This window comes from Paramormyrops kingsleyae, chromosome 4 (assembly GCF_048594095.1).
Source record: "Paramormyrops kingsleyae isolate MSU_618 chromosome 4, PKINGS_0.4, whole genome shotgun sequence".
Lineage (NCBI taxonomy): Eukaryota > Metazoa > Chordata > Actinopteri > Osteoglossiformes > Mormyridae > Paramormyrops > Paramormyrops kingsleyae.
The window spans coordinates 19226662-19252823 of record NC_132800.1 but is presented as its reverse complement, the minus strand read 5'-3'; the positions used below and the strand labels follow the sequence as shown (position 1 = coordinate 19252823).

Here is a 26162-nt window from a genome sequence, read left to right as displayed (position 1 = left end):
CACTGTCGCCTTGCATTTCCGCAGGGTTGTGGGGTCGAATCCTGTCTCTGCTCTGTGTGTGTGTCGTCGTGAGGTCTACTACAATTTCCTTTGGCAGTCCTAATATATACAGATAGGCGAACTGGCATCTGTACATTTTCTACTGTGTGTGTACATTTCCAAGCAACTCCAGGTGTAACCTATCCAGCTGTCTCCAGACCCCACAGCAAGAATTCCCTAGATAACTAGCTGGAATATGGCAAAGTGGGAATTTGGCCATTTGAACAATATATCTGTTGTTATGGCAATGATGTCCTACATTGTCACAGGTTACATAGGATCATTGTCCAATCCACGAATTTGCGTAATACCCTGCATTAAAGATTTTTAACTGAGCATTAGGTCAAACTGCTAACAGGTATTAATAATTATAGTCATTAATGATTTCCTTTTGTAAACTACAAAGATTCATTTTTAAAATTCAGCAAGTATATAGCATTTAGTAAACTATATAAACAGGTGGATGGATGTGTGTTTTGATTGTTTTGAAAGGACATACATTTCGGAACACATTTATCGTCTTACAATACAAAATATTTTATCTTTAAGACCATAAATACAGTTATGATATTGATGTTAAGAAGATTATTATTTTATTTCAAAGAATTTCCCCATTGTGGGATTAATAAAGTCTAATCTAATCTAATCTAATCTAATTTTATAATAATTTGAGTTCATTTTTCTTACCTGCCTTGGATATCTTTAAAGGACTGGCATCCCAACTATGCACACATTGAATGTATAGTCATCAACATTGCTTTTGTCTATAGGGCTGAATGCTTTTTTTTTTCAAGATATTTTTCATCTATGCTTTAAGGCATCTGTTTTACAAATGAAACTGGATATGTAACTTTCACAGCAAATTCCCCATGGAACTTGAATCTCCAACCTCAGGGAAAGTCCTGCTGAAACACTGGAAAAATAAAATAAATATTAAGCTCTTTTTATTTTTCGCATATTTTCCATATAAACGCCATCAACTCAAATTCTTCAAAAATCCGTCAACTTTTTTATCCAAAATGTACCCCATCGTGTAGCTAGGGGGCAGTAAAGCACATCCATTCATGTAAACTACTCAATCCTGTATTAAAATGCTCTAAAAAGTACCGTGTGTATCTTATTTAATTTTCAAATCCCTACTTACCAAACGTGACCTATCAACCCACCTCTTGAATGCCTTAAAATATTATTATTTAAAAAATGACGAATTACCAATAACTTGTGCAAAACCCCAGAAGACTGGTGACTTGCCTTTCTGCATTTATTTCATTCTTGATGATCACAGGACTCGCATTAAAGTGCGACCATGCACCCACCGATGCATCCCCCAAACGCAGCATACAGGTGTTCCGGGCAATTCGGTTTCCCAATGTTTCCCCTGTCTATCAGGGAATATTGTTTCTCCTAATATTTAGTCAAATATGTATGTTTGATGTCTGAAAATCACTCAGGTACATTATTACATGTGAATACAGTAGATTGTCACGCATAATATAGTCTTATATAAGCAATACTATACCGTTTTCATCAATAAATATCTCTATCCAGCGAATTAAATACTTTCATTTATTATCTGTAAAAACAAAAAACATCGAAAAGCATGTGATGTTTTAAAATATATGGCTTGTTTACCTCAAGAGCTTCTTAAAAAGACATGAAAACAACAGCGAAACCGTGTACAAATCAGCGCAGGATAGGGGAAACATAGGGAAACACCTGTCTGGGTTTGAAGCCCAAGGCTTCCTCCCGTACCCACTTCTCCAATAAGCTTTCTCAGCCCATTCCGTGCCAGGCGCCCGGTGCCGGGCCAGTAGTCCCGCGAGAAGGGCTCCGTGGCCACATGGATGCATGACCCCGCCGACCCCAAGCCCCAGCTGTCAGCTGCGCTCCCGCACCCCTCCCTACTGTCCCCGGTACCATGGCGTCCAGCGAGGAGGACGGTTCGGTGGAAGAGAAGGAGAACAACAACAAGAAGCGCAGCAAAAGCGCCATCGCTACCGCATGGCTCACGTTTTATAACATTACCATGACGGCCGGGTATGTCAGTCGTCTTTTTTTATTATTATTATTAGTTCACTCCCTTCTGCGTGCTCACCATAGCCGTACGTATCGAAAGCACGCGTTGCTGTTTATAGGACCCGTATCTCCGACGCCGCGATCGTTCGTTTGTCCGGAACGCCCCACGGACAAGATCCGGCTTATTGATCAATAAATCCGGCGGGATCCAAAGCACCCATGCACCCGCCTCGTCTCATTGCGGAACGGCGTGATCCGCAAGAACATGCAGGGGGCTCTGCATGCGCGGCCCCACCTGCGGGTTCTGCCTTTTCCAAATACGGTCGATTATAGGATCTAAGCGTCATGCCCCAGCGTCTCTCCGGTCAGTGATAAGTATAGACGGCGCCCTGGACACTGGAGCTTTGGGCTGGGACTGCGATCTGCTCGATTGGCAGAATTTCCCAGCTCCCTCTTAAAATACGAATCGCGCCGGACTGTCAAAGTTTTACCTCTGACTTTTTTTTTATTTATTAAAAACTGAACTTTGCATGTATGAATTATGAATTTATAGCCTAATAATCTTATTAATTGTTACATGGCTAGGAGCTAAGAGCCACGACTAACAACAATTGAGCTGGATCCGTAGCCTATGTCGTAAAATATATATCTTAAAGTTCCAAACAAACAAGACAATTAGACGACCAATGGAATATTTGAAACGTTTAAAACTTATACTTCATTTGGAATAATCGGCATTGTAGCAAGTCGGTATTTAATTAAATTCTCCATGTATAGTTTTAATATTACTTTAATAAAATTAAATCATTATAGGAATTTCAAAACTTTAAGATAATGTAGGCAAATATCAATGATCCCCATATGTCTGACAAATCATCGTTTTATTTTTATTTTTGCACGCACGTTAAACACATGTAGTAGGCCCTATGTATAGGATGAAACATGAATAAATATTGGGCTAAACTAAGCGACTTTTTATTTAGTTATTTTCTTTGTACCTACCTGTATTCTTGGATAAACAAATTATTAAATGCAATTGTCGGGATTAGTGAAGGACATTACGGTGTCATTATCTAAATCCGCACGGGTATCCGGTCGGCGTGAAATGGGGTAGGTTATGTGACCCACCAAAATGCTTCTCTATATGGTCTATGTCCCCTAGGTATCTGAAATGCTGACCGGGATTAAACGGGAAATGTATATAAAGAAATCTATAGCAAATGAATATGTTACTTTTAAAGCCAGACTGATAATTCGATTTTACGGTCATATAACGCATAACTATTATAGCCTACGTTTTCCAGATTTTTCATGCAGTTATATATTTGAATGTGGTGCAATGCTTTTCCGCATTTAAAAAGTTTTAAGTACTAGACTGATTCTTTTCAATCAACTATACTGTTCTGTTTTGAGGGTAGGATTTTCATTAAGTCGTTAAATTAAGAAACAGTTGGCACGATATGCACTCAGTTATTAAATTGAGGAACTCTGTAACAAATTGTCATTTCGTAATAAAAAAAAAAATCAGTTGTGACCTGCAAGCTATCTACTTGAGATAGACGAACATCTTTCTTTAGTTAAATTGCGATTTCAGGGTTTGAAGGTGCATGTGCTAAATCTGTGGAGGTACCCCCTTCTCCCTTAAAAACATGCTGATGACTGCCTGTGTAATGAAAAGCTTGATGTCAGAGCAGTATGGCAGGGTAGAGGAAATTATTACCGGCCTATTTGGGCGCTGCTGCATCACGACAATATCGCTGAAACTGCTTAAGTGCAAGGTGGCTGCAAGGCAAGAATGGCAGACAGCAAGAGTCCCCTTCCCTGATTGATGAATTAAAGAAATCTGCAGCAATTGGCCAAAATCTAATGCATTACAGGAAGAAGCTCCAGCAACTCACCCAAAACATACCTAACACCCATTATTCATATTTGCAAATGCAAAGTTACACATGCATCAAAACACATCACCACACATAACCACATTCAACCATGGACAAGCCCATGTCCCAGCCCAGAATTAATGCCACGAGTTCTTAAAGCAAGATCTATGAAAGGATCCCCAATTTTAGTCATCCCATGTGGCATAAAACCGGTACTGATTATGATTCTCTTGCTCAGGATAACAAAATGGCTGCCTGCAGTGCACTTATCTTATACCGGCTTAAAGATAACTGCAGAGGAACAATGCTCCTAGCTGCCTGCAGTGCACTTATCTTATACCGGCTTAAAGATAACTGCAGAGGAACAATGCTCCTAGCTGCCTGCAGTGCACTTATCTTATACCGGCTTAAAGATAACTGCAGAGGAACAATGCTCCTAGCTGCCTGCAGTGCACTTATCTTATACCGGCTTAAAGATAACTGCAGAGGAACAATGCTCCTAGCTGCCTGCAGTGCACTTATCTTATACCGGCTTAAAGATAACTGCAGAGGAACAATGCTCCTAGCTGCCTGCAGTGCACTTATCTTATACCGGCTTAAAGATAACTGCAGAGGAACAATGCTCCTAGCTGCCTGCAGTGCACTTGTCTTATACCGGCTTAAAGATAACTGCAGAAGAACAATGCTCCTAGCTGCCTGCAGTGCACTTGTCTTATACCGGCTTAAAGATAACTGCAGAGGAACAATGCTCCTAGCTGCCTGCAGTGCACTTGTCTTATACCGGCTTAAAGATAACTGCAGAAGAACAATGCTCCTAGCTGCCTGCAGTGCACTTGTCTTATACCGGCTTAAAGATAACTGCAGAAGAACAATGCTCCTAGCTGCCTGCAGTGCACTTGTCTTATACCGGCTTAAAGATAACTGCAGAGGAACAATGCTCCTAGCTGCCTGCAGTGCACTTGTCTTATACCGGCTTAAAGATAACTGCAGAGGAACAATGCTCCTAGCTGCCTGATAATTTTCATTTGCCTCTCCGAAGACATCACGCAGTACTTGTAACAGACATCCGTAAGCTAGGGTCTGACGTTGTTGATAGAAACATAACTGCTGTCCATCAACTGCGAATGTAACGCTTGGTTTAGATCAGAATGCATTTGATTTCTGTCCACATCATTTGCTATCTGACTTATGCTTGGCAGATCGATGTTTTTTTCCATTGAAGGGCATCACTATCTCAGCCCCTGGGGGTGGGGGGGGTTGAATGAAAAACACGGGGTACAGATATGCACCAGGGCAAACAAACATGGATGAGCCCCACTGAGAGCTTTCAGCAAGTTTAACCCCTGCATACCCAGTTGTATACACAGGTGGCAGCCATGTTGGTCTGACCCTTGACCTGCAGGCTTTGGAGGGAAATTTGGATGCATTTTTTAGCCTGGAAAAGGGGTTCGGTGTTTCCCCCCCAAACCACAATGAGAATGAATTATGTTTTGCATGGATTCTGACATAATGATGTTTTGACAGGAGTGTTTGTTTTCAGTTTAATTACATGTTATTGGGTGCTGATTTTGGAGATGTCTTCCAGCTTTGGCCAGGGGTTTGCTTTCCCCATTCCAGTTTCCGTCTGCATTCTGACAATGTACTCTTCAGAATGACTGACGAATGCATGGATTATCTGATGGAAAAAGGGCATATTCGATGTGTTATTCAGTATTAGTAGTATTGCATATGGCAATGTATTGATGCATTCCCGATAACTTTGAACTTTAAAATTAAATTTCCAACCTCCCACTTAAACAAGTATTATAGAACAGCTAAAGGGCTTGGATTCATAATGGAAAATTACACATGTGAATGTTAATTCAGCTAGCATCTAATGCTAACAGACATGCTATCAGAAATTAGCACACAGTTAATAAACAAACAAAAAAAAAATATTTGCACATAGTAAATCATGATGTATACTGTGTGGACAATATACATGCATTTCTTTGGTTTTGTGTCACTGTCGCTCTCCAAACCTGGCCACACCTTTACCGAGCCAACCCTTCTGCAGTGGAAAACCGAAGTGAGCTGGAACCGTGCTGTAACTAGTCTCTCTTCACCTCTTTGCTTTAAGTTCATAACAACAAACAATGGAGGGCAAAGGGAGTTAGATTTTGTTAGTGCCTTCCCTTTAAAATGGCATGCTGGCTCATTGGACAGTTCTAAAACCACACTCCTCCAGGATTGTGGGTTGAATTCCGGCCCCAGCTGTCAGGATTGGTCCCTGCTTTGTTTTGCTCTGTTTGTTGTTTGGCCAGTAGGTGTCGCTGGCCACCCTGTTCTTTTCTCTGTGCTTCCCTAGGTCTAGCTCATTTCACAGTCCCTATTGTTGTCCTCTGCTCCCCATGTAGCTGAATTGGTTGAGCACCATGCATTCATCATCATCGTGGGTTCTAGGTTGGCCAGAGACCAGCCTCATTAGCATTGGCAATTTTATCTGTTTTGTTCTCCCCATGTTATTATCTTCTTGTGTTCCTATGTTTCGCTTTTGGTCCTTCTTTTGTACCTTTGTTCTAGGTTATTCATACCTGTATCTAGTTTTGAGGTTATGTCCTGTGTCACTGATGTTCTTGGTAATGACCTTCATCTGTTCCCTGCAGCTCCTAGTCCTTAGTGTGTATAATCAGTAATGGCCCACACCAGTCCCTTGTCATGCCCTCATTACCTGTTTATATCTGTGCCTGCCTTTGGTCTGTTCCTCTTGGTCATTATGTGTGTTACCTGCCAGAGTGTGTTTTGCTTGTGATTCCCAAAGCTCTTGTTTTACCCACCTTCCTTGGTTTTAACCCCTCTTGATCCAATTAGTTACTTGTTCTTTTGAATTTAATAAATGAAGTTCTCTGTGCTTGTAAGCCACAAGTAGATTGTTGTCCATCATACCCCGTCGTGACACTCAGGTCAATTCTAACACCCCCGTAGTTTGTGTGCCCTGTGATTGGTTGCTGTCTCCCTGCCTCCTGCCCTGTGCATCCTGGGATTGGCTCATCACAACCCTACGCTGAACAAGCATTTATAGAAAAAGGATGTTCTGTCATTTTCATAACAGCACAGTTTAAGTTCAGCTTCATCATCATACTATACCAGAGTATGAGCTGAGCTGTACACCGGGCAACATTCCGGAAAGTTCCCTCAATGGAATCTCCAGAAATGGATTCATTTAAATGGGAACCCAAGACTGGCATCAGCATGGATACTCAGGTGTTGCCGATTTAATTGACCATTCCATTTTGTGTTGAGGCGGGATGAGGTGCTAATCTTTCCGGAGCCCTAAGCAAGTGCACAGGTTTGGTTTCAACGTTGGCGGGGGCCAAATCAGCCCGGAACCCCCCACCCCCCTAATCATACACAGTATTCCCACAATTTGTTGGACATGTCCCTACCATCCATAGTTCCATACCCAAATCTACACTCTTGGCCTTAGACTAGACTAGACAGGTCTTCTGAGCCGTGCATGACACATGAATGAGGGTGTCCCCTCTGTTGTGTCCCTCCGATAGGTGGCTGGTGCTGGCAGTAGCGATGGCCAGGTTTTATATCCAGAAGGGGAATCACCGAGGGCTCTATAAAAGCATATCCAGGACACTGAAGTTCTTCCAGACGTTTGCGCTGCTTGAGGTAAGAGCCTCGATTTTGCGGTGAGACTCCCCAGGAATTGTGACTCGATAGAGACGTTGCATTGCTTGAGTATAGATGGGCATGTAAGAGTGTCAACAAACAGGCAGAGGAAAATGTGCAGGGAATCCACGGGTTATTCCAGGATGTTGTTAAGATGGGACCGTAGTTCATAGAGAGCGGTCAGCCTTATCATTAGCCAATGATATGTTTTGACTCTGTGAATGACAGGGGAGGGGCACTTCAGGGTCCAATCAGCTTTCAGCTCTGGTAGGTGCCCCTGTGGCCCCACCCCTGTATACGCCCCTGAGGGAATCATGGGAGCTGAAACAGGAAGTGACTGAGCCTGCCTGCCACTTACTGCAAAGATGGAGCTCTGTTCACCTTCATGGCTTGGTCATTTCAGCCCCCCCCCCTCTGGCCGGGGGTTTTGGTAGGTTCCCATTTCAGACTTGATGGAAGGAGCTTTGGTTCCCATCCAGACCTGCTGTGTCCCCAGGGGTCACCAGCTCTGCAGTTTAAAAATCACGTGATGCTCACATTCACTACACCCTTTACTTGTTTATCGACTCCCTCCATTAGCAATCATTCACAAATACAATGGTGAAAAAATAATAATTTCCAGCCAAATTTCATCAACCTGATACAAACCGGAGTGAAACTACGTTGGTGTAACTGTACGAGAACTTTATCTGATTGAGATGGCAGCAACCAATGATCTTCGTGGTGCAATGCACAATCGGCTACCTTAATTTTCACGTAAATTACTAGTTGTTGGAATGGAACTAGGTTGCCAGATGAGGAGAGGGTGTATTATACGTTCGTTCCTTAATTATTTAGCGGGAGTAATAATTTTCATAGCAACATGGTGATACTGAGGAGATAATGACATTGTATTTCATGGAAGGCCAAGATTCTTGTGTGGCAGAGTTGCAGATCCCAGTGTGAGGGCCTCGGTCATCACTGCCATCAGTGGCTGTGGGTGTAAATTCACTGGATGAGGGGTGAATGAGTGGGTGGGTTCAGACTCTGTCGGCTCAGAGATGGGAGTAGCTGCAGAGGGTCTCTGTCTAGCCGAGGGACACTAGACAGGAATGGGAACCTTTGGTAACTTACTGATCTACCTCATATGGCTCCAGCTGTCCGCACATAATGGGTGCTTATTGATACCAAGAACGCAAAGATCGTACTTGTGTTCTTGGCAAGAGCATTCTTGCTAACTTGCCCCCCAAGGACAAACTTGGGACGCAAGGAATCATGGGATCGTTCTCGTTAGTAAGGATACAACCAATGCATCCTTGACATTTGGGGCGGGGCAAGAACGACATTTTTATTGTCCTCTGTACTTCTGTTCTTAGTATTAGAACTGTACTTCAGGCAAAGGAAGATGACATCAAATGGGTACGCATATTAATAAACACCCCATGTTTAGTCATTTGTCTTTGGATGCTGATATGAAAAAAATGTAAAACCTTTTAATTAAACAATAAACAGGATTTCAGGTAGCAAAACCATTAAATTATTAGCATGGTGTAACTTGAACAGAGCCTGTGGGCATCATGTGGGTGATGATTTTCATGAGGTGATTTTTCAATTAAAATTAACACTAATTTTGAGTGACTGTTTTAATGCTGTATCGTCTTTTTCAGGTCGTTCATTGTGCTGTTGGTAGGTAACCTGAACACTATTCACACCCACATTTCTGTTTATATTTCATGTATATATTTAATGTTTTTAAAAATATGTTATGCAAATATATGTATTTGTGATCTTTTTGACGTGTTTTGTATCTTTAAGGGATTGTGCGTACCTCTGTGATTGTGACTTTGTATCTTTAAGGGATTGTGCGTACCTCTGTGATTGTGACTGGGGTCCAAGTCTGTTCCAGAATATTCATGGTTTGGTTCGTCGCTAACAGCATTAAACAGGTGATTTAAAAAAATGTTTTACAAACTTTTAAACACTGTAGTCACCATATTCATAATAAAACTGTCCTTTTCTAGAATATACTTCCTGTGTGGGGGGGGGGGGTCGTTAATTACAAACTGATAAACAATAGTTTAATGTTACAGAATATTATTTCCAAACATGATCTGCATGTGTGGGCAGTACAGAGGTTTATAAGTTGATCCTGTCTTGTACAAGTAGCAAAGTCAATGATTTGCTATACTAAAGCTGTTATACTAAAGCTGCTATACTAAATCTTTCATGGTTCGTTAATGTGACACATTTGTGCTGAAAATCTGCCTAGGACTGTTAATATGTTTTTGATAGCATTATGAAATCTGAAAAGAATATTTTTTGCCCTAAAATTTAAAACATGAATAAATGGTGAGTTTATGACGTTTTATTGGTCATAGGTAATTTCCCGCTCAACCTGGAAACTGGTGATTGGATCTGCATATAAATTATTAGGCTACGCTGGCCAATGGCAGGAGGCCTCCCCTTCATTCCTTCAGACTTGTTGGCTAATGTACACGTGTCGTTTATTTTATTCACTTTCCCCATTTTCCCTCTATCCGCTGACTGTTATCGGAAGATCCAGAACGAAGAGAGTGTTGTCCTTTTCCTGGTCGTGTGGACGGTGACAGAAATTACCAGATATTCCTTCTATACATTCAGCTTGCTCAACCACCTGCCATACTTCATCAAATGGGCCAGGTGCAGAGGAGATGTGGATGAATGGGCTCACCTGATTGGCCGTTTGTCTTGCTTTTGTTGGTTGGCCAGTCGGAGTGATTGGAGAACTGAGGCTTTGACGCTGAAGTGATGGGGAGAATCCCATAAACTGTCAACAAATACTTGGTTTTTAAGGGAAGCCAAAAAGTAACTCCGGGGTTAAAACAGTTAGTGGTTTAATGCACATTAATGTCACCCATGGTGGGTTTCTGAAGCCTCAATTGCTCCCATTGCTATTGGTTAGCCTATTTGCACGCATTATAATTTTCTTTGCATTTGCATGGGCTGCTAAGAAGAGTACTTATGAGCCGGTTTGCAAGTTAGCATTATGTGGCCAAAGTGACAACGCTGAACCTACCGTACTCGCCACAAAGATTGTCTGCACAAATCTCTTACTTTTCTGCATCATTTGAAATGCTACAGGCTTCTGGAAGAAATAGTGTTTTTATCGTAATGGAGGGTACAGGCCATGCAGGCTTTGACTTGGTTCATATTGGATGGAGGAGGGGAGAACTTCCTACGCTCAGTAAGGAAAGTCACCCCTCATGATGCTCATTTTCAGGTGAGGAGTTTGATTTGCTTAGCGCTTCAATTTCCTGGGGGTGTAGGAAGTGTCCCCCTCCCCCGGCCAATGTGAATCGAGTCAAAGCCTGCATGGCTTAAAGAGTCACTGCATGGCCCTCTGCAGCCCCCAGATGTTTCAAAAACTAAATAAATAGCTAGTGAGTACAGTCAGAATATCGTAGTTTAGCAGAACATACTTTGTTTGTTTAATGTTTAGCGTAGTAACTGTTTGTGGTCACCAGGGGCCCTCAAACCTCGGGGCCCCTAAGCAAATGTGTTGTTTGAGTGGTGATAAATGCCCTAGGAAAGAAAGGAAAAGCAGAAGCATTTCCTGGTGTTTACACAGATCACTTAGCCCTGACATGTATCTCCGATTGCGTTAAGACTTACTCGCTTTTATTAGTTTCTGAGGTTTCAGTGATTCTGATTCTGGGGAATTGATGACCCCTGATGACTCCGAGTGTCCCGCAGGCTTTTAGCCAGAAGGAGGAGGGCTTAGAGGCCAAATGTCTGTATGATGTTCTAGAACGGGATGGACTATGAGATCCTTTGGGATTCCCAGCAAATTGACCAGCATCATACAAACCTCTGATGATCCATAAATTTAAGTTCCTTTCCAACTTCATCTGGGGTGGGTGAAGACTCCTGAGGATTAGTTATTACCCCTCAGAGACAATAAATCTCACCATCTATGCAGGGTCCTGATTCCAGAGATCGTTCTATAAAGTTTCTGATTAAGGGGCCTCAATTCACCAGCCTGCTCTTGACTGACCCCTGCTGGAAGTGTGTGTGGGGGGTTATACATAAATCAACCACCAATCTATATCAAGAATGTCACCATTAAAGGGATCATGTTAATACTGTGTGGGTGAGCAGCAGTAGGATTGCATCAGGGCTCTACCAGAGCTTCAGAACGTCATAAACGCATCTACACAGTTCAATGCAAGCGGTGACCTTTAACAATGACGTGACAGGAGATAACACAATGCTGACGTCACAGGGACCGTACTCTGTGCTGGAACCTCCGGTTGGCTTCCGGACCATTCTGTGATATTATTGGCCACTCCTGCTCCTTAGTGAGTCTATCTTCAAGTTGGGATGGTGTGGCTTGTCCCCGCGAGGGTTTCATGTTCTGTCACTCCCTTTTTTAAAGCCGGTCCATTTTGGGCATGGAATTCTCCATCCAGAATATCTTCCACATCCACCATGAGTCTCATTCCCTAGTAAAGACTAGATTCTCCACCTCCACAAATATAACACCGTCACTAATCAATTGCAAATGGTGTTTTTTAATTTTACTTTTAACTCTCTCTGATGTTTGAGAATACAGATTCGCATCCATAACCTGTAGGAAAAATGTCTGGAATGTTCTAACGAGGATGGTTATGCAGCCATGCTTTTGAACATGTGTTAAAAACCTGACACTAACAAATGGCAAACTGCTCCGAAATGGCAGTTGTATTAAATAACCAACAATGATGTTTATTTGACCAGGCAGTTTTCTGTGATGCGTGTTTAGCGGCCCAACTGTAGAGCTTCTCCTGGGATGTTGGTCACCAGTCCAGTTCCGTAGTCCTTCTGGAACCCGCTGCTGGTAATATTTCTGCCCCTGGTGTTAAAAGAAGCCAAAAGTTGGCTGAATTTGGTACCCTGGATGGCCCCAGAGTTGGGGGTTGTTGGGCCGTTGGGAGCAAGGGCCAGCTTGCTGTTTCTGGGACCTCACTCAATGGACCATTTTGGGACCCCCCTGCACCCCAAGTGTAATGACTGTTTCTGGTCAACAGGGGGCACAAATGCGTGGTTTGAGTGACTGGTACTCAAAACACTGGTAGGAGATGTTAGGGTCCAAGTTCTAGACCCCAGGAGAAGAAGCTACTGTTGGGATTCCAGGATGGCACTGGATCCTAGCTAGTTCTGTCAGATAAATAAAATTAACGCTGCATAAATGGTTTATCCATGAGTTGCCACATGGGATAATTCCTGGAATGACCTGATGATCCAGTCTCTCCCCATCTGTCAGGTACAACATGTTCATTGTGATGTACCCGCTGGGCGTGGCCGGAGAACTCATAACCATTTACACGGCGCTGCCATACGTGCGCAAGTCCGGAATGTTCTCTATGCGGCTCCCCAACAAATATAACGTCTCTTTCGACTACTACATCTTCCTCATCATCGTCATGCTCTCATACATCCCACGTAAGTGTTGCTAGTTTTGTGCTAAAATGAATGAATTTGACATCAGGAAATGTGAACAGCTAGCAGTTAGAAATACAAGTCTCACTTTAGTCTTAAATTGCACGGTGTAAAGATAACGTGACCGTTAAAATTATATAACAATAACAAAAATAACAATAGTAGTAGCAGTAAAACGACAATAATGTCATGCAATACAATATAATCCATAATCATACATATATGATATAACATAAGCCATAATCAATAATAAAATGAATAAATATGTAAATATATAAATGATAATGTTAATGGATAATAATAATAATAATGATGATGCATTTGAAGGGTAACACTTGCATCTATGGGTTAGTATTAAATACTAAATGATAAATTAAGAGTACCCCCCACCCCCACTCCCCAGTATTCCCCCAGTTGTATTTCCACATGCTCCGTCAAAGGAGAAAGGTACTTCACGGGGAGGTGATCGTGGAGAAGGACGACTAGAGCGGTCTGGTAGCGCGCCCGGCTTCCTACAACGGGGGCGATGCTGTGCGACGGAGGAGGGCAAACCACCATCAGTAGTACATACCACCAGTACCGCCATCAGTACCAGCAGCATCTCTGTCGCCAGCCAATCAGCAAGCGTGCTTCGATAATAAACATCTGTGCATGAAAACATACGGATTCTTTAAATTATTTTTAACGTTCCACTGAACGCCGAAACATCCTGTGGCTCTTCTGTAAAGTCAAAGCAAGAGAAAAGGCAGAGATGGTAGATTGTGCTCCTTGGTCCAGCTGAAGCTGACATTTCTTGTATTTTATGGAGACCTGATACGAAAGTGAATATTGCAGGATTCTTCATAAACTTGCTAAACTTCCATCAACCAGTCAGAAACGGCTGTCATGGTTAAAAATAGGAGCCAGAGACGAATAACTGTTAATGGGAACACGGTTCACTTACTGCCTTCAAGTGCTTTCTCTTTACTTTTGCCCAATCGCTTCGCTTATTGTAATGTTTACAAATCTCAACCAAAACTAACCAAATAGTAGAGCACCACTACTGTGCAGTCATGAGTATGTGGATTTGAAACAGCAGCAGCAAATCAGCCTGAAGGCATGCTTATGTTCTTTGGCAGTCAGTGATGCTATTGCCCTCCTGACCCATAGGGGGTGATGTGTACTCACTACAAGGTTGATCAATTGCTGCCCAAAAGACACAGGAGTGTAATGGGTGTTTAGCAAAAATTTACAGACATATACAGAAGAAAATTACAAAATATTGGGAATTAATCTATCTATCTATCTATTAATCTAATCTATCTGTTATGCCTTTCCTATCATATCCATCTCAAAGACATTACTTTCGTTCCAGATGCTAATTAAACTGACGCCTGTCTAAAATCTTAGATTTTTTTTTCTTTTTTGTAAATCTCTGTTCATATATTTAATGAGAACTTACTATGTCATTGTTCTGTTTACTATACAAGCCTTTTCTGTTTTCCATAATTTGGTGTTCAGCTCGACAGGCTGATCTAAGGTATTCTGTAAGGTGCTAACGTGAGATCACTGCAGTTACTAGCGGGCGTGTATCTCAAGCTTGACTGGGAATGGTAGGGTATGTTTTTGCGGTGTGCATTGAGGATGGGTACGTTTCCGTGTGGCGGTCGGCATCCAGATCCTGCAGTGCATCTGGTAACAGCTATGCAAGAAGGGCTAGAATGTTACAATAAAGTTAAAAAATAAATAAATAAAGCCTCTCTCATAATTCATGTAAATTCTGCTGGAAAAAAAACTGCTAAAATAAAGACGCAGCAAAACATACATTTTTGTTTACAGTCTCCTATGTCAATTTCATGACCCTCTCAAGTAGATGTTTGAGGCTCCATTCTAGGTTCCTAAGGTCAATCAGGTCAGTCACTCGTTATCTCCAGTGTCAAACTGAAACCAGAACCAGTTCTGGAACCAACAGGTTTCCAGCCCACATACGAAGACATATGAGAGATTTTTTTTCCATACGTTTATGAGCACTGAGGTAGATTATAAAATGAGAACTCAACAGGACTTATGATCAAGGTCTAACTCCCAGAGTAGGGATTCAGGTAACCTGAATCATCTAACTGAACATTTATTGCCACAGTAAACCAGAGGTTGCAGGTCCAGAGAGTAAAAATCCAGACCAAGATTTTGTTTCAACCAACCAGCTGAATACTCTGTGACTGTGACTCTTTATACTGAACTGGTTGGTTGAAACAAAATCCTGGTCTGGATTTGTACTCTTCTGGACCTGAAATCTTTGCCTCTGCAGTAAACATGTGAAGACATTTTGCATAAGGTGCCAACTGCACTCATATGTAAAACTGACAAATGGAGAAAGGCGTTTCATTTTAGTTTGCATCTCTGTTTCACAGTATAATGAGGACAGATAAATTCATAACAGAAGGCCTTGGGTTTGTAAGCTTATATGTGTTTATTTGTTTAGGTAACAGCATTGTGGGCGACTAAAGCGACTTACAATTTCACAGCCATCAGCAGAAGTAATTGACGGGAAAGGAGGCCAATTATGAAGGCAGTTGAACAGGAAATAAACATTTCCCTGAGTGTAAGAGAAGGAAAGGCTTGATTTGGTCATCCAAGTAGAGGTCAACTGTGCTTGTCTGTACACCTTTTAAAATACATCTGATAAAACTAGACTGTTCCACAATCATACACATCATTAAAAAATCTTTGAAGTACAAAAATATTGTAGAAAATGTAAACTTACAACTTTGTTTCTTAAAATCAAACAAATGCATTTTCACTTTACTGTATAGTGTCTGCATTTCAATGAATTCATTAATATACTGTAGCTAAATACAGCAAGATGTTAATTAAAAGGCAAACCTCAGAGGCACAAAAGCTCAATACTGCTGCATCAATCAAATTCCCAAAACTGTCAAGGTTACAAAGGAAATCAGTGAATCTTTTAGGGGAAAAAAAGTTTATTTTAATTAGCTTCTGTATAAAAGCATATATTCTGGAAACTGGTTAAAGTGTGGACTATAATGATGGGTGGAATGTCATTTTAATAAAACGGGCACACACAGGTATACACGCACGCACGCATGCACGCACACACGCACACAAAAAACTACATGGTTCTTTAAATTTCATTTATAACTAAGTAACGCTATGAGTTTGATTTTGCCTCTTTGGTATCAAGGCAGGAGAATGTCTCTTGAAATAATGTTGTTGGCAGGACCAAGAGTCTTTTGGGCAAAGGAGCCAAACAGCCAACGGTAAAGGTCCCAGTCCGCAGAATGGAGGCTTGCCAACGACAATGACTTTGCATTGACGTCTCCTCTCCCGGGGTCTCTTTAGCTACGGCGACCATCCAGGACCTGTGGATCTCAGGGGGAAAATGGCTCGGACCTCGCGGCAGCTGACGCTGCTCGTCGGCTCCCTCTATCCCGCCTTGACGGATGCTATGACCCTGGTGGCGTTGCTGCAGAAACACGGGGGCATTAAGAAGGAGGGGTCGTCAGCGTAACCACAAAATACCACGTTGGATTGGCAGGTTTGCTTGGAAATACAACTCTTACTGTGAAGCAAACTGGTGGCAAACTGACAGTGATTATTCATTTGCGGTCAAACGGAGTGAGCGGAAATAGGGAGTCAGAGATTTAGTTGTTGCATTGGAAGTATTTTAAAGGAGCCTAACAAAGTAGGCAAGCAGTGTCATTCTTGCGAAGTGGAAGTATAGCGTTTAAACGTAAACAACAGCGGTCGTCCCTGGCGACAGCGGCGTACCGTGCTCATGGCTATCAGTGCTCTTCTCGCAGATGTACTTGAGGGGAGTGGCGCAGGCGGCGTCATTCCAGAACCCTTCGCTGATGAGCATCGCGCAGTCCTCCCCCTCCTCATGGTTATGGCTCCAATTGTCTGGCTGGCCAGGCTTCCAGTTCCTACAAGTTTCCAGCAGGTGGCACTCATTCACAGACACCGAACGTGTACACAAAATACACAACACCATCAAGGACGCTTGTGGGAAGATCTGAAACTGATCTTCCACTATGCCTGTTCTAAGGCACCATGATAAGGTGTATTCTGACCCAGTCTGGTCATTAATTCATAATGAAGACCCCAAATTGGTATTGCAGAACCAGCCATCAGTTTCAAGTAGCATCTTAAACTAATTTCCCCCCTACTATTAGGGGTTTTCATGCAGTAAGATGATGCATGATGACGTTCTAACAACAGGAATTTAGCTCAAATTTGGTGTATCCCTTTGTAAGTCAGAATCTTCCCGTCATCACTCACGTGAAAGTCGGTAGCACTCCATCCAGCCACTGCCAAACATCCTCCTTCTCTCTGTCTGTCAAGCCCAGCCAGAAGTAGCCCTTGCCTATGATCTGTATATTCAACCATTCCTGGAGGAGAAGAGCAAAACACAAAATGGTCACAGGACTTTGTGCTGTTTTACTGGCAACACACACCCCTACAGCTGGTGCAGTACATGAATAAAAAGCTGGGATGAATGTGAGAAGCTTCAAGGGTCTGTAAGACCCACAAGCAGTCTTGATAAGGCCCAATGGGTATCAATATGTTTTATGAATATAGTCATAACAAAGACTTCAACCAGTTTACCTGCTCCTCCATACTGTTAATAATAACCAATGTGGCAGAAGTCTCAGCACATCTCTTATTTGCCTCATCAAATGGAAGCGCATCATTGGATAAAATGTAGCATTTGTCTTTGAACGGGATCCATGGTGTAGCACATTTTCCTGAAAGATCAAAACATCACCATGTTTCCATCAATCGGTTGGTTTACTGGTGGTTCTTGTTTTGGTATATTTTTGTGATGCCTTTCATATATGCCAGAGACATTACCAAGAGTATGATGCCCCCCAAACTCCTTACCTTCAGCAGTGGGGGCAACAAGCTCTCCTTGCAGGGATACAGGACCCACATAGGTACCAGGTCTGCCGGGGGGTCCTGGTAATCCCGGTGATCCTGTCTGTCCAATCGGTCCAACTGGTCCCCGAGGACCCTGGTCACCAGGGATTCCGGTTGGCCCTCTAACACCAGACGGACCTGGTGGGCCTGCGGGGCCTGGCTGCCCATCCCTACCAGCCAGCCCAGGTGGACCAGGCTCACCCTTAGCCCCTGGGGGGCCTGCCCTTCCCCCTGAACCCCTGGAGCCCTTGGGGCCAGGACTTCCTCGCGAGCCAGGCTGACCCTTGAAGCCTGGCACCCCTGGAAGTCCTGATGAGCCCTTCTCACCTCTAGAACCTTGAATACCTGGGCTACCCTTATCTCCTTTCTCCCCTTTTTGGCCAGTCGGTCCCACAGCTCCTGGGGAACCTCTGTCCCCCCGTGAGCCCCGTGGACCTGGAGGACCTGAAAGAGGCACAACTCTGAATAAATACAGATGTTACAGAAAAGGACACATTCTCAGAGTAGCTATTTAACCCGAAGGCATCATTTTAATTGCTTTCCTTTGACCACTTGACCACTTGACCACACAAAAACATGAAATGTCGTGCCATTTAGGAAACACCCCCCACACCCACCTTGCAGGATTGTGAAGTTGGTTATCAGTTGTGAGTGCTTGCTGTCCACCAGCTTCATCTCCTCCATGACAACGGACAGGCTGGTCACCTCCTTGTCCAGCCGTGCAGCCAGCTCATCCTGCTGGGAGCGCAGGGCGGAAGTGTCGGACCGTACCTCGGATACTGTGCTGTTGAGGCCCAGCAGATAGTCAGAGTGCCGTCCCACCGTCTCCGAGCAGGAGCGCAGGTCATTGAGGTTGGTGCTAATGGCACCAAGCAGCTGGGTAGTAAAGCTGACGTTGCCTGTGATGCGGTCGATGCTCAGCTCGGCGGTGTCCAAGCGCGTCTCAAAGCTGTCAAACTTGCTGGCTGTCACATTGATGTGCTCTCGCTGCTGTTCCACCAGCTCCCTTAGGCTCTGATCGTGGGCCTCCATCAGTGCTGAGGCATTCTGTACTTGGCCAGCAAGGGTGGTCAACTGGGCACCCATGTCCTCTATGGACTCGTTGTTTGCCTTAGCTAGGGCCGAGTTGTTGGAAGCCAATGACTGCAGGTTCTGCACCTTCTCCCTCAGCCAGTCGGTGTCTGCTCGAGTCTGCCGGGCACTCTGCTGGAGCCCCTGAAAGTCGCTCTTGATCTTCTGGATGGCCTGGCTGGCATCACCCATGGATTTCTGCAGGGCGGTGATGGCGGCCTGCTGCTGTGCCTGGGTCAGATTGAGGCCGCTGATGTTCACCAGCATCTGGCTGCGGTCCCTGGCCTGTGCATGCAGCTCCGTTTGCAGTCGCGCTGTGTCATCCTGCAGACCTGAGATGTAACCACTGTAGGCAAGCAGGGTCTGGTTGACATTGCGGATAATGTCTGAGTTGCTGTCCAGCACCCCCTGCAGGGAGCTGTGGCTGCTCTGCATATCCTCTCCAGCATCCTGCAGCTTTTCCAGGGCTGCCTTGTTACTGACCGCCCGTGCAGAGATCTCCCGCAGCTGTTGCTGCAGCTTCTGCACATGAAACTGGAAGGCTAGGATCTCCCCAGTGGTGTTGTCTGATTTGGTCTGATCGTCTGGAGTCAACAGGGGAGAGCGCAAAGGGAGAACGGAGAACAATATGAGGTTTAGCTACAGCATCAAAAGTAGGTCAAAAAGGTTTAGACTAAGGTTAAGTTATCCAATCCTTGTACCCTTAAGAAGGTAGTCAACCTAAATCACTTCAGTAAATATTTATCTGTCGCATGATCCTGACTAGGATGAGTAGTCAGATGGATGGAACATTTTTATGCACAAACACCAAAAACTTTCAGTAGTCTTATATACATAAATGAAATACAGAACAGGTTAGAAAAACAAGGTTATAACCTCAAAGCAAAGGTCTCCCTACATCTCATTTTCAGATTTCATCAAATTTGGCCATTTATCCTTGATGCTAATCTTCTCTTTGAAAACCTGATATCCCAATCCGAAGGAAAAACATGACAGCAAAATAAAATGTCAGTTGACCATTGTGTATCTAATGAATTGGATTTACATATTCTTCTCCACAGTATAATTTAGTGCGTGAGCCTGAAATATAATTATATAGTTGGAAAAAGTGAATTATATTGTTTGAACTGAAGCAATAAAGTATGTTTATTTATACAACCCCCACTTAGACTGGATGATTTATGCATTCCTTTATAACTGTGAGCATAGTGATGTCACAGAGGTCTTGGGCCAATGGCCACTTACCAAGCTTCTGTAGGTCCTTCTCCACGGCAGTAATCTTTCCTCCATAGTTTTCCATTCCCTCGGTCACAGTGTCCACCTTCTGCACCACTGGAATATGAGGCAGTAAGTGTCAGGCTACAAACAAATTCACTCTAACACGAGTGAAGGCTGACTAGCCTGTCACTGGCCATGGAGACAGGTCAGGTCAGGTCAGGTTGGGGAGCATGCGCTGGTGCAGAGCGTTGCCGCACCCACCACATAAGGATATACCTAAACGGGATCCCAGCTGGCGACCCCCCCAGGTCCAATCCCACCCTCTGGAAGTGACCATCCATCTGCCGCAATCAGGTGTTACGTGGGCATCCCCTCACCCTGGTCCAGCCACTTGGGGCCTCAGCAACAAGGATACTGCAAGCCAGATCAACCTCAGGGAAAAGCGCCACATGGCCGTGGTGCTGTAACTGACGCTCCCTCACAATGCAGGTAATGCGCCTCATTCGGGACTCCTCTAGCAACCGCTCGTTTGACGCAAAGTCAAACCAGCGGTACCCAAGGATTCTCAGAAGAGACACAGTACCGAAGGAATAAATCGGAGCATACGCTGAGACAACAAACAAGACACCCAAGCAGTGCTTTAGCTTGAGCCTCATAATACTCTTGTTGAAAGCAGTGAAATCGGACACCATCGGGAGGAGCTGATCCACCACAGCAGCAGCTACTCTCTGTGGATGGCAGCCATCAGACCAATCAGACCAAAAGTAGGTGTGTCCACCTGCAGAGCTCTGGCCACTCCCCAGTCTGCGTACCTCAGAGAGTGCTGGCACCAAAATGAGTTTACGAAGCTCTCCAGACAGCAGAGGAAGATACTGTAGTCATCTTGCCGGAAAGACAAGAAGTTCCGCGCAAATACCTGGATGGGCCACCTCAAACTGGGACCCGAGTTCCACTATGCATCGGGCGAGGCCTCAGCATCACTAAAATTCCAATCCCCATCAGACCTGATCCTATTAGCTCTCCGATGGTTTCGACTCTTCTGGGGATGAGGCTCCCGAAGGCTTTCTCCCATCCCCTTCATTATGCGTACAGCCTTCCTGTGGGTGGCTGCAGCAGAGCTACTCCCGTGGAGAGCAGAAGGGTGTCGTGCCTGTTTGGACCTACCTGCTGTGAAGTGTTTTATGGTGGCTGAAGTGCCAATCCCACCACTAACCTCCGAAATATTTTCCCTGCAAGTTGGAGGACCGCATGCAGAACCGGATGCAGTTTAAAGTCATATCCAGGCCATGGGGACATCTGAGGCAATATTGCTTAAAATGTTCTTGAGTTTTGTATGGGACTCAGCAAGGCCTTCTGGCTTTGAAGATAGCATTCTAGTCTTTAGGCTCTGGAGATGGCTAAGCAGGGTCCTGGTCTTCAGGCATTGGAGAAAGCAAAACAGGGTCCTTGCCTTCAGGCTCTGGAGATAGCTAAGCAGGTTACTGGTCTTCAGGCATTCAAGAAAGCAAAACAGTGTCCTGGTCTTCAGACTCAGAAGATAGCTAAGTAGGTTTTTGGTCTTCAGGCACTGGATATAGCTAAGAGGGGTCCTGGTCTTCAGGCACTGGATATAGCTAAGAGGGGTCCTGGTCTTCAGGCACTGGATATAGCTAAGCGGGGTCCTGGTCTTCAGGCACTGGATATAGCTAAGAGGGGTCCTGGTCTTCAGGCACTGGATATAGCTAAGAGGGGTCCTGGTCTTCAGGCACTGGATATAGCTAAGAGGGGTCCTGGTCTTCAGGCACTGGATATAGCTAAGCGGGGTCCTGGTCTTCAGGCACTGGATATAGCTAAGAGGGGTCCTGGTCTTCAGGCACTGGATATAGCTAAGCGGGGTCCTGGTCTTCAGGCACTGGATATAGCTAAGAGGGGTCCTGGTCTTCAGGCACTGGATATAGCTAAGAGGGGTCCTGGTCTTCAGGCACTGGATATAGCTAAGCGGGGTCCTGGTCTTCAGGCACTGGATATAGCTAAGAGGGGTCCTGGTCTTCAGGCACTGGATATAGCTAAGCGGGGTCCTGGTCTTCAGGCACTGGAAATGGCTAAGCGGGGTCCTGGTCTTCAGGCACTGGAAATGGCTAAGCAGGTCACTAAGCAAGATTGTGCCCAAACACTCAAGTTTTCTGGAAAGGGGGTTACATATGATGGTAAACATACAAAGGGTGGGGGGCCGGGGCACAGAGGAAGTTGAGGCAGGAAGTGGAGTAGGCCTGGGGTGAAATTGGGGGTTGAGAGTCTTCTGTAAACAGAGATGAAAGGGACAGCAGCACGAGACAGACACTATGTCCAAGAAGGCCTTCGACCCCCGCCCACAGGGGACGGAGGTATTAATTTCCTTTGGAATGTGCGTGGGGGCTGTGGGGGTCCGCCAGCCAGCTGTTTTAGGTGTGTGCGGGGTGGGGGGAGCAGCATTCCCACTGCCATCTGCAGTGATGGCTGACGAGGTGCCACATATATTGCTCTTCCAGACCAACTCTACTGGCACTAAGAAGAGGGCACAATGACACATCCCATCAGTTCAAAGATTGATTGCGAAGGAACTCCAAACGTGTGTTTTCATAGGAGGACACATTGTTTTCATTGTTTACGCTCCTCTGACCTCATCTGTTTACAAACTCTGTTTGGCCTGTTCTTCATGGGTGTATTATTATTTTCAGTAGCTTAAAGTTTTAGCTTTTGGCGGGCTTACGTTGCTTGTAGACCCCACGATTATATTAAGTCTATAAAACAACATCAATAAAACAATCAAAGCCTTAAGAATATGATAAGCAATATTAACTCCCTACTTTCAAGGAAGGGTTGATGGTTTCCTGATTAGAGAAAAATAAAAACATGGAAAGTTATTGCAACTTCCCAAAAGCAGCATAATTGCGCACAGACAAATCTGTTTTGTCCCCCCCCCCCCCCATTTATATCAACAATGAATGAGTCATTCCAGAAGCACTCAGTAGGTTTACATGTACACTAAGAAAATCTAATTATTTTGTTAGTCAGACTAAAACCGTACTTTTCAAGTACATGTAAACATGTTAGTCTGACTGAAATTGTACTAGATCAAATTTCTCTAAGTCGGACTAAAACACCTAGATGATACAATTGGCAGTCGATCTACTTCTGCATGTATATGTTCAGTTGGACTCAAACTGGCATAAGCTCATGCTCCACAATCCCTCCGACTCCCCCCTAACCACCCTGCCTGGGTTTTGACCCGGAAGTAACAGAAGAAGCATGAAGCATATCAGAGGACGTACAGCTCTGTAAAGCTGTCCAATTCACTGCTAAACTAAAGGGCGCTTTTCCACACCAGGTACCGTATTTTTTGTACTGCAAGTACCAAAATTATGGTACTTCAAGATGTTGGTTTTACACTGGCATAAAAACTGGTACCGGCACCGAATGACATCACAATGAGAAGCAGGGTATTTTGTACTGAATTCGAAAAATGGCTGTAGTAGGACTGGATGACGTGCAATATTTCCAGCATCACATGTTATGCACATCCAATTCTTACATCACTAGTCAGCTAGATTATGATCTGGCTTTTTCTTACCTTCAATTTGGTGTGAATATTATAGTGCAGGGAGTTTAAGCCTCGCTAAAACATTTTTTACTCTGTCATATGAAAAAAAAACTAGCAAGTTTAGCAATTTTAATGATTATTCCTTTTCAAGATTATCTAGTATATGTTTAAAAATCAAAGTTTACCTCTGCTGCTTTTCCATGAGCATTGCATTAATTCTTTGAGACAATCAATCATAATCATTTTCATCCTTATGGTTTAAATCACTCCTAGACGGGTTTGTGAGAAATTTATGTTGAACTTATGTTGCAATATTTGGAAAAATTTCCAATACCGTGCTGTCAGAGTATATTATACAAAATACTTTATTTCTTGTTATGCTATCCTGATGTTGTTGTATCTGTACTTCCGACCAAACTTGTGTCACTTCATTCATCCACGCACCCCCTATTATTAATGTTTTTATTTTTTAACGTCTGTGGTGTAATGGATCAACTGGAAAAAGACCAATACTAACAAGCTGAAAGGAACCACATTGCCAAGCATTGTAGTGGAGTCAGTCAATAAATCAATCAATCAATAAATTGATTCCCCTCCCATACATGTATTCTGGGACAAGGACAGTAGTCTGATTAAATGGCGTAGTCGAGCTATAACTGTAGCTCAACTTAGCTGTGCATGTAAACGTACTGACTGAGTGGACCAGTCCAATCACTGTTAAACTACAGGCAAACGTGTAATTGCATAAAGCGCACACGCAAGTAGATGTGGGTTTCAAACAAGGTCCATCTTCGGTTCTGTCCGTAACACTCCAGAAAATCCATTGAGACCAAGAATTCCTGCAAAAGACTCATTTGACATAGTTTACATGTATTTAAAGCTCATTTAATCTTCAGTCATTACCTATCTAAAAGGCCCGAAGACAGACAGAATCGCCCATCATTGGTCTCTCCTGAAGCTTCATCCAATTATCGCTGTCCCTGAAATTCTGGATAATGCTCATTTGCTATTTGGCCAATGAATACATTCTACTCAGGGACAGTCTGAGATTAGTAGCATCAACCAGTTCCCCCCCCAACCACTGTCAAGCAAACCAGTGTGAAGGAGGATGAGCCCCACCTCTGCTGCTTAAAGGATTCGAGCTCAGGCTCTGGCAGGAAAAACTGAGGTGGGTGGGCTAGTGGGTTCCAAGCCATTGCTTAAGTCAGTAGGAGTCCTGGGGTTGAGGGAGGCTGGCAGAGCTTGACTCTGGCCACGTGCCTCACCAGATGGCCTGGGATCCCGATGAGATGGAGCCAGAGCTCTTGGTATTATATAGACTTGCAGGGCTAGGGGTTCATTTACAACAGAAGGTCAAAAAGCAAACGGCCGTGAAGATGCACGTTTGACCAAAACGGTCTCAGGAATTGCAGCCGTACAGATTACGGGAACAGACTGGCTGAGTGTACGAGCGCCCCCTATGGACAATAAGAGCATTGTGAGACTCAACCCACATCAAAAACTCAGTGATGGAGCCTAAACATACATTATCCACCTACATTAAAGGGGAAAAGCATGACAGTAAAATTAAAAAAGGAAAAACAATGAATGATACTGTAACATCAGTACCACAAGCTTGTTTAGTGTAGAAAAATGACACTAGTGTCCCCTACACACATCACACAGAGAACATTCTGGAATGTAGGTCTCCAGGGCACATTCTTTAGTACTTTGGTTTGGTTGGGGGGGGGTCACTTCCTGAACTTTCATTTCCACCAGGCCCCCTCTCATTCCTGTCAGGCACGGGGCGATTTGAAAAAAAAATAACCTGAGAACATCTGCAGAACGTCCAGAAGTATTTTTAGCTCCAGTTTCCTGAAATGAAGTGAACTGGCATGAAAGCCTGTACTGTAAAACTTGGATTCAATGAACACATCATTCTATGTTGGTCACACGTATGGCTACGCAACATGCAAACTCTAGCATGCATAAATACCTGGCCCTCGGACCCACACGTGCTCTACCACCAGCCTCACCCCCCCTGGCAGCTGGCCCCAAGCGGCAAGCCCCTCCTTGACGCTGTTTATTTTCACTTTGGGCCGTGTTTATGTTCCAGAGCCTGACAGAGAATCCTCAGTAAACAGCTGGAGCAAAGTCGGTTGGGGGGAGGGACTAATATGGACTGATTCCTGATTGGTGACAGCTTGAGGTCAAGGGGTCAGCGGCATGATGACCAACCTCGACCAGTTCTGCTAAACATCCAGCACCAGTTACTGGAATCACCCTAGGAGGGCTTCACCTCCCAGCCCAGCCTCCAGGTGACTCGTTCGCTCAGCGAAAAATCACATATAACATAAATCCAGCCAAAGAACTTCGAGGTTGGTGGG

General features: G+C 44.1%; 2 protein-coding genes across 3 annotated transcripts in view; one reads left to right on the top strand and one right to left on the bottom strand.

The window, feature by feature from the left end:
* The first annotated feature begins 1901 nt into the window (after positions 1 to 1901).
* hacd1 (3-hydroxyacyl-CoA dehydratase 1) lies at positions 1902 to 14834 on the top strand. 2 transcript variants are annotated; one of them, XM_072710768.1, is made up of 7 exons: positions 1902 to 2076; positions 7478 to 7595; positions 9242 to 9260; positions 9432 to 9520; positions 10138 to 10253; positions 12856 to 13034; positions 13435 to 14834. In XM_072710768.1, exons 1-7 carry the CDS (start codon positions 1958 to 1960, stop codon positions 13515 to 13517), a joined length of 723 nt encoding a protein of 240 aa, XP_072566869.1. In that variant the 5' UTR covers positions 1902 to 1957; the 3' UTR covers positions 13518 to 14834. The 2 variants fall into 2 exon arrangements, with proteins under 2 accessions (XP_072566869.1, XP_072566868.1); XM_072710767.1 differs by having other exon boundaries at positions 1905 to 2076; positions 10132 to 10253.
* Positions 14835 to 15461: 627 nt separating this feature from the next.
* The window catches only part of colec12 (collectin sub-family member 12), a 48262-nt gene continuing 37561 nt past the window's right edge, over positions 15462 to 26162 (bottom strand). The window contains exons 4-10 of the mRNA XM_023793400.2: positions 20265 to 20351; positions 18566 to 19603; positions 17913 to 18392; positions 17637 to 17776; positions 17310 to 17419; positions 16800 to 16954; positions 15462 to 16494 (exon numbers count right to left, since the gene is read on the bottom strand). Coding sequence (XP_023649168.2) covers positions 16475 to 16494; positions 16800 to 16954; positions 17310 to 17419; positions 17637 to 17776; positions 17913 to 18392; positions 18566 to 19603; positions 20265 to 20351 — 2030 coding nt within the window. The 3' untranslated portion in view covers positions 15462 to 16474. The remainder of the gene's footprint in view (positions 16495 to 16799; positions 16955 to 17309; positions 17420 to 17636; positions 17777 to 17912; positions 18393 to 18565; positions 19604 to 20264; positions 20352 to 26162) is intronic.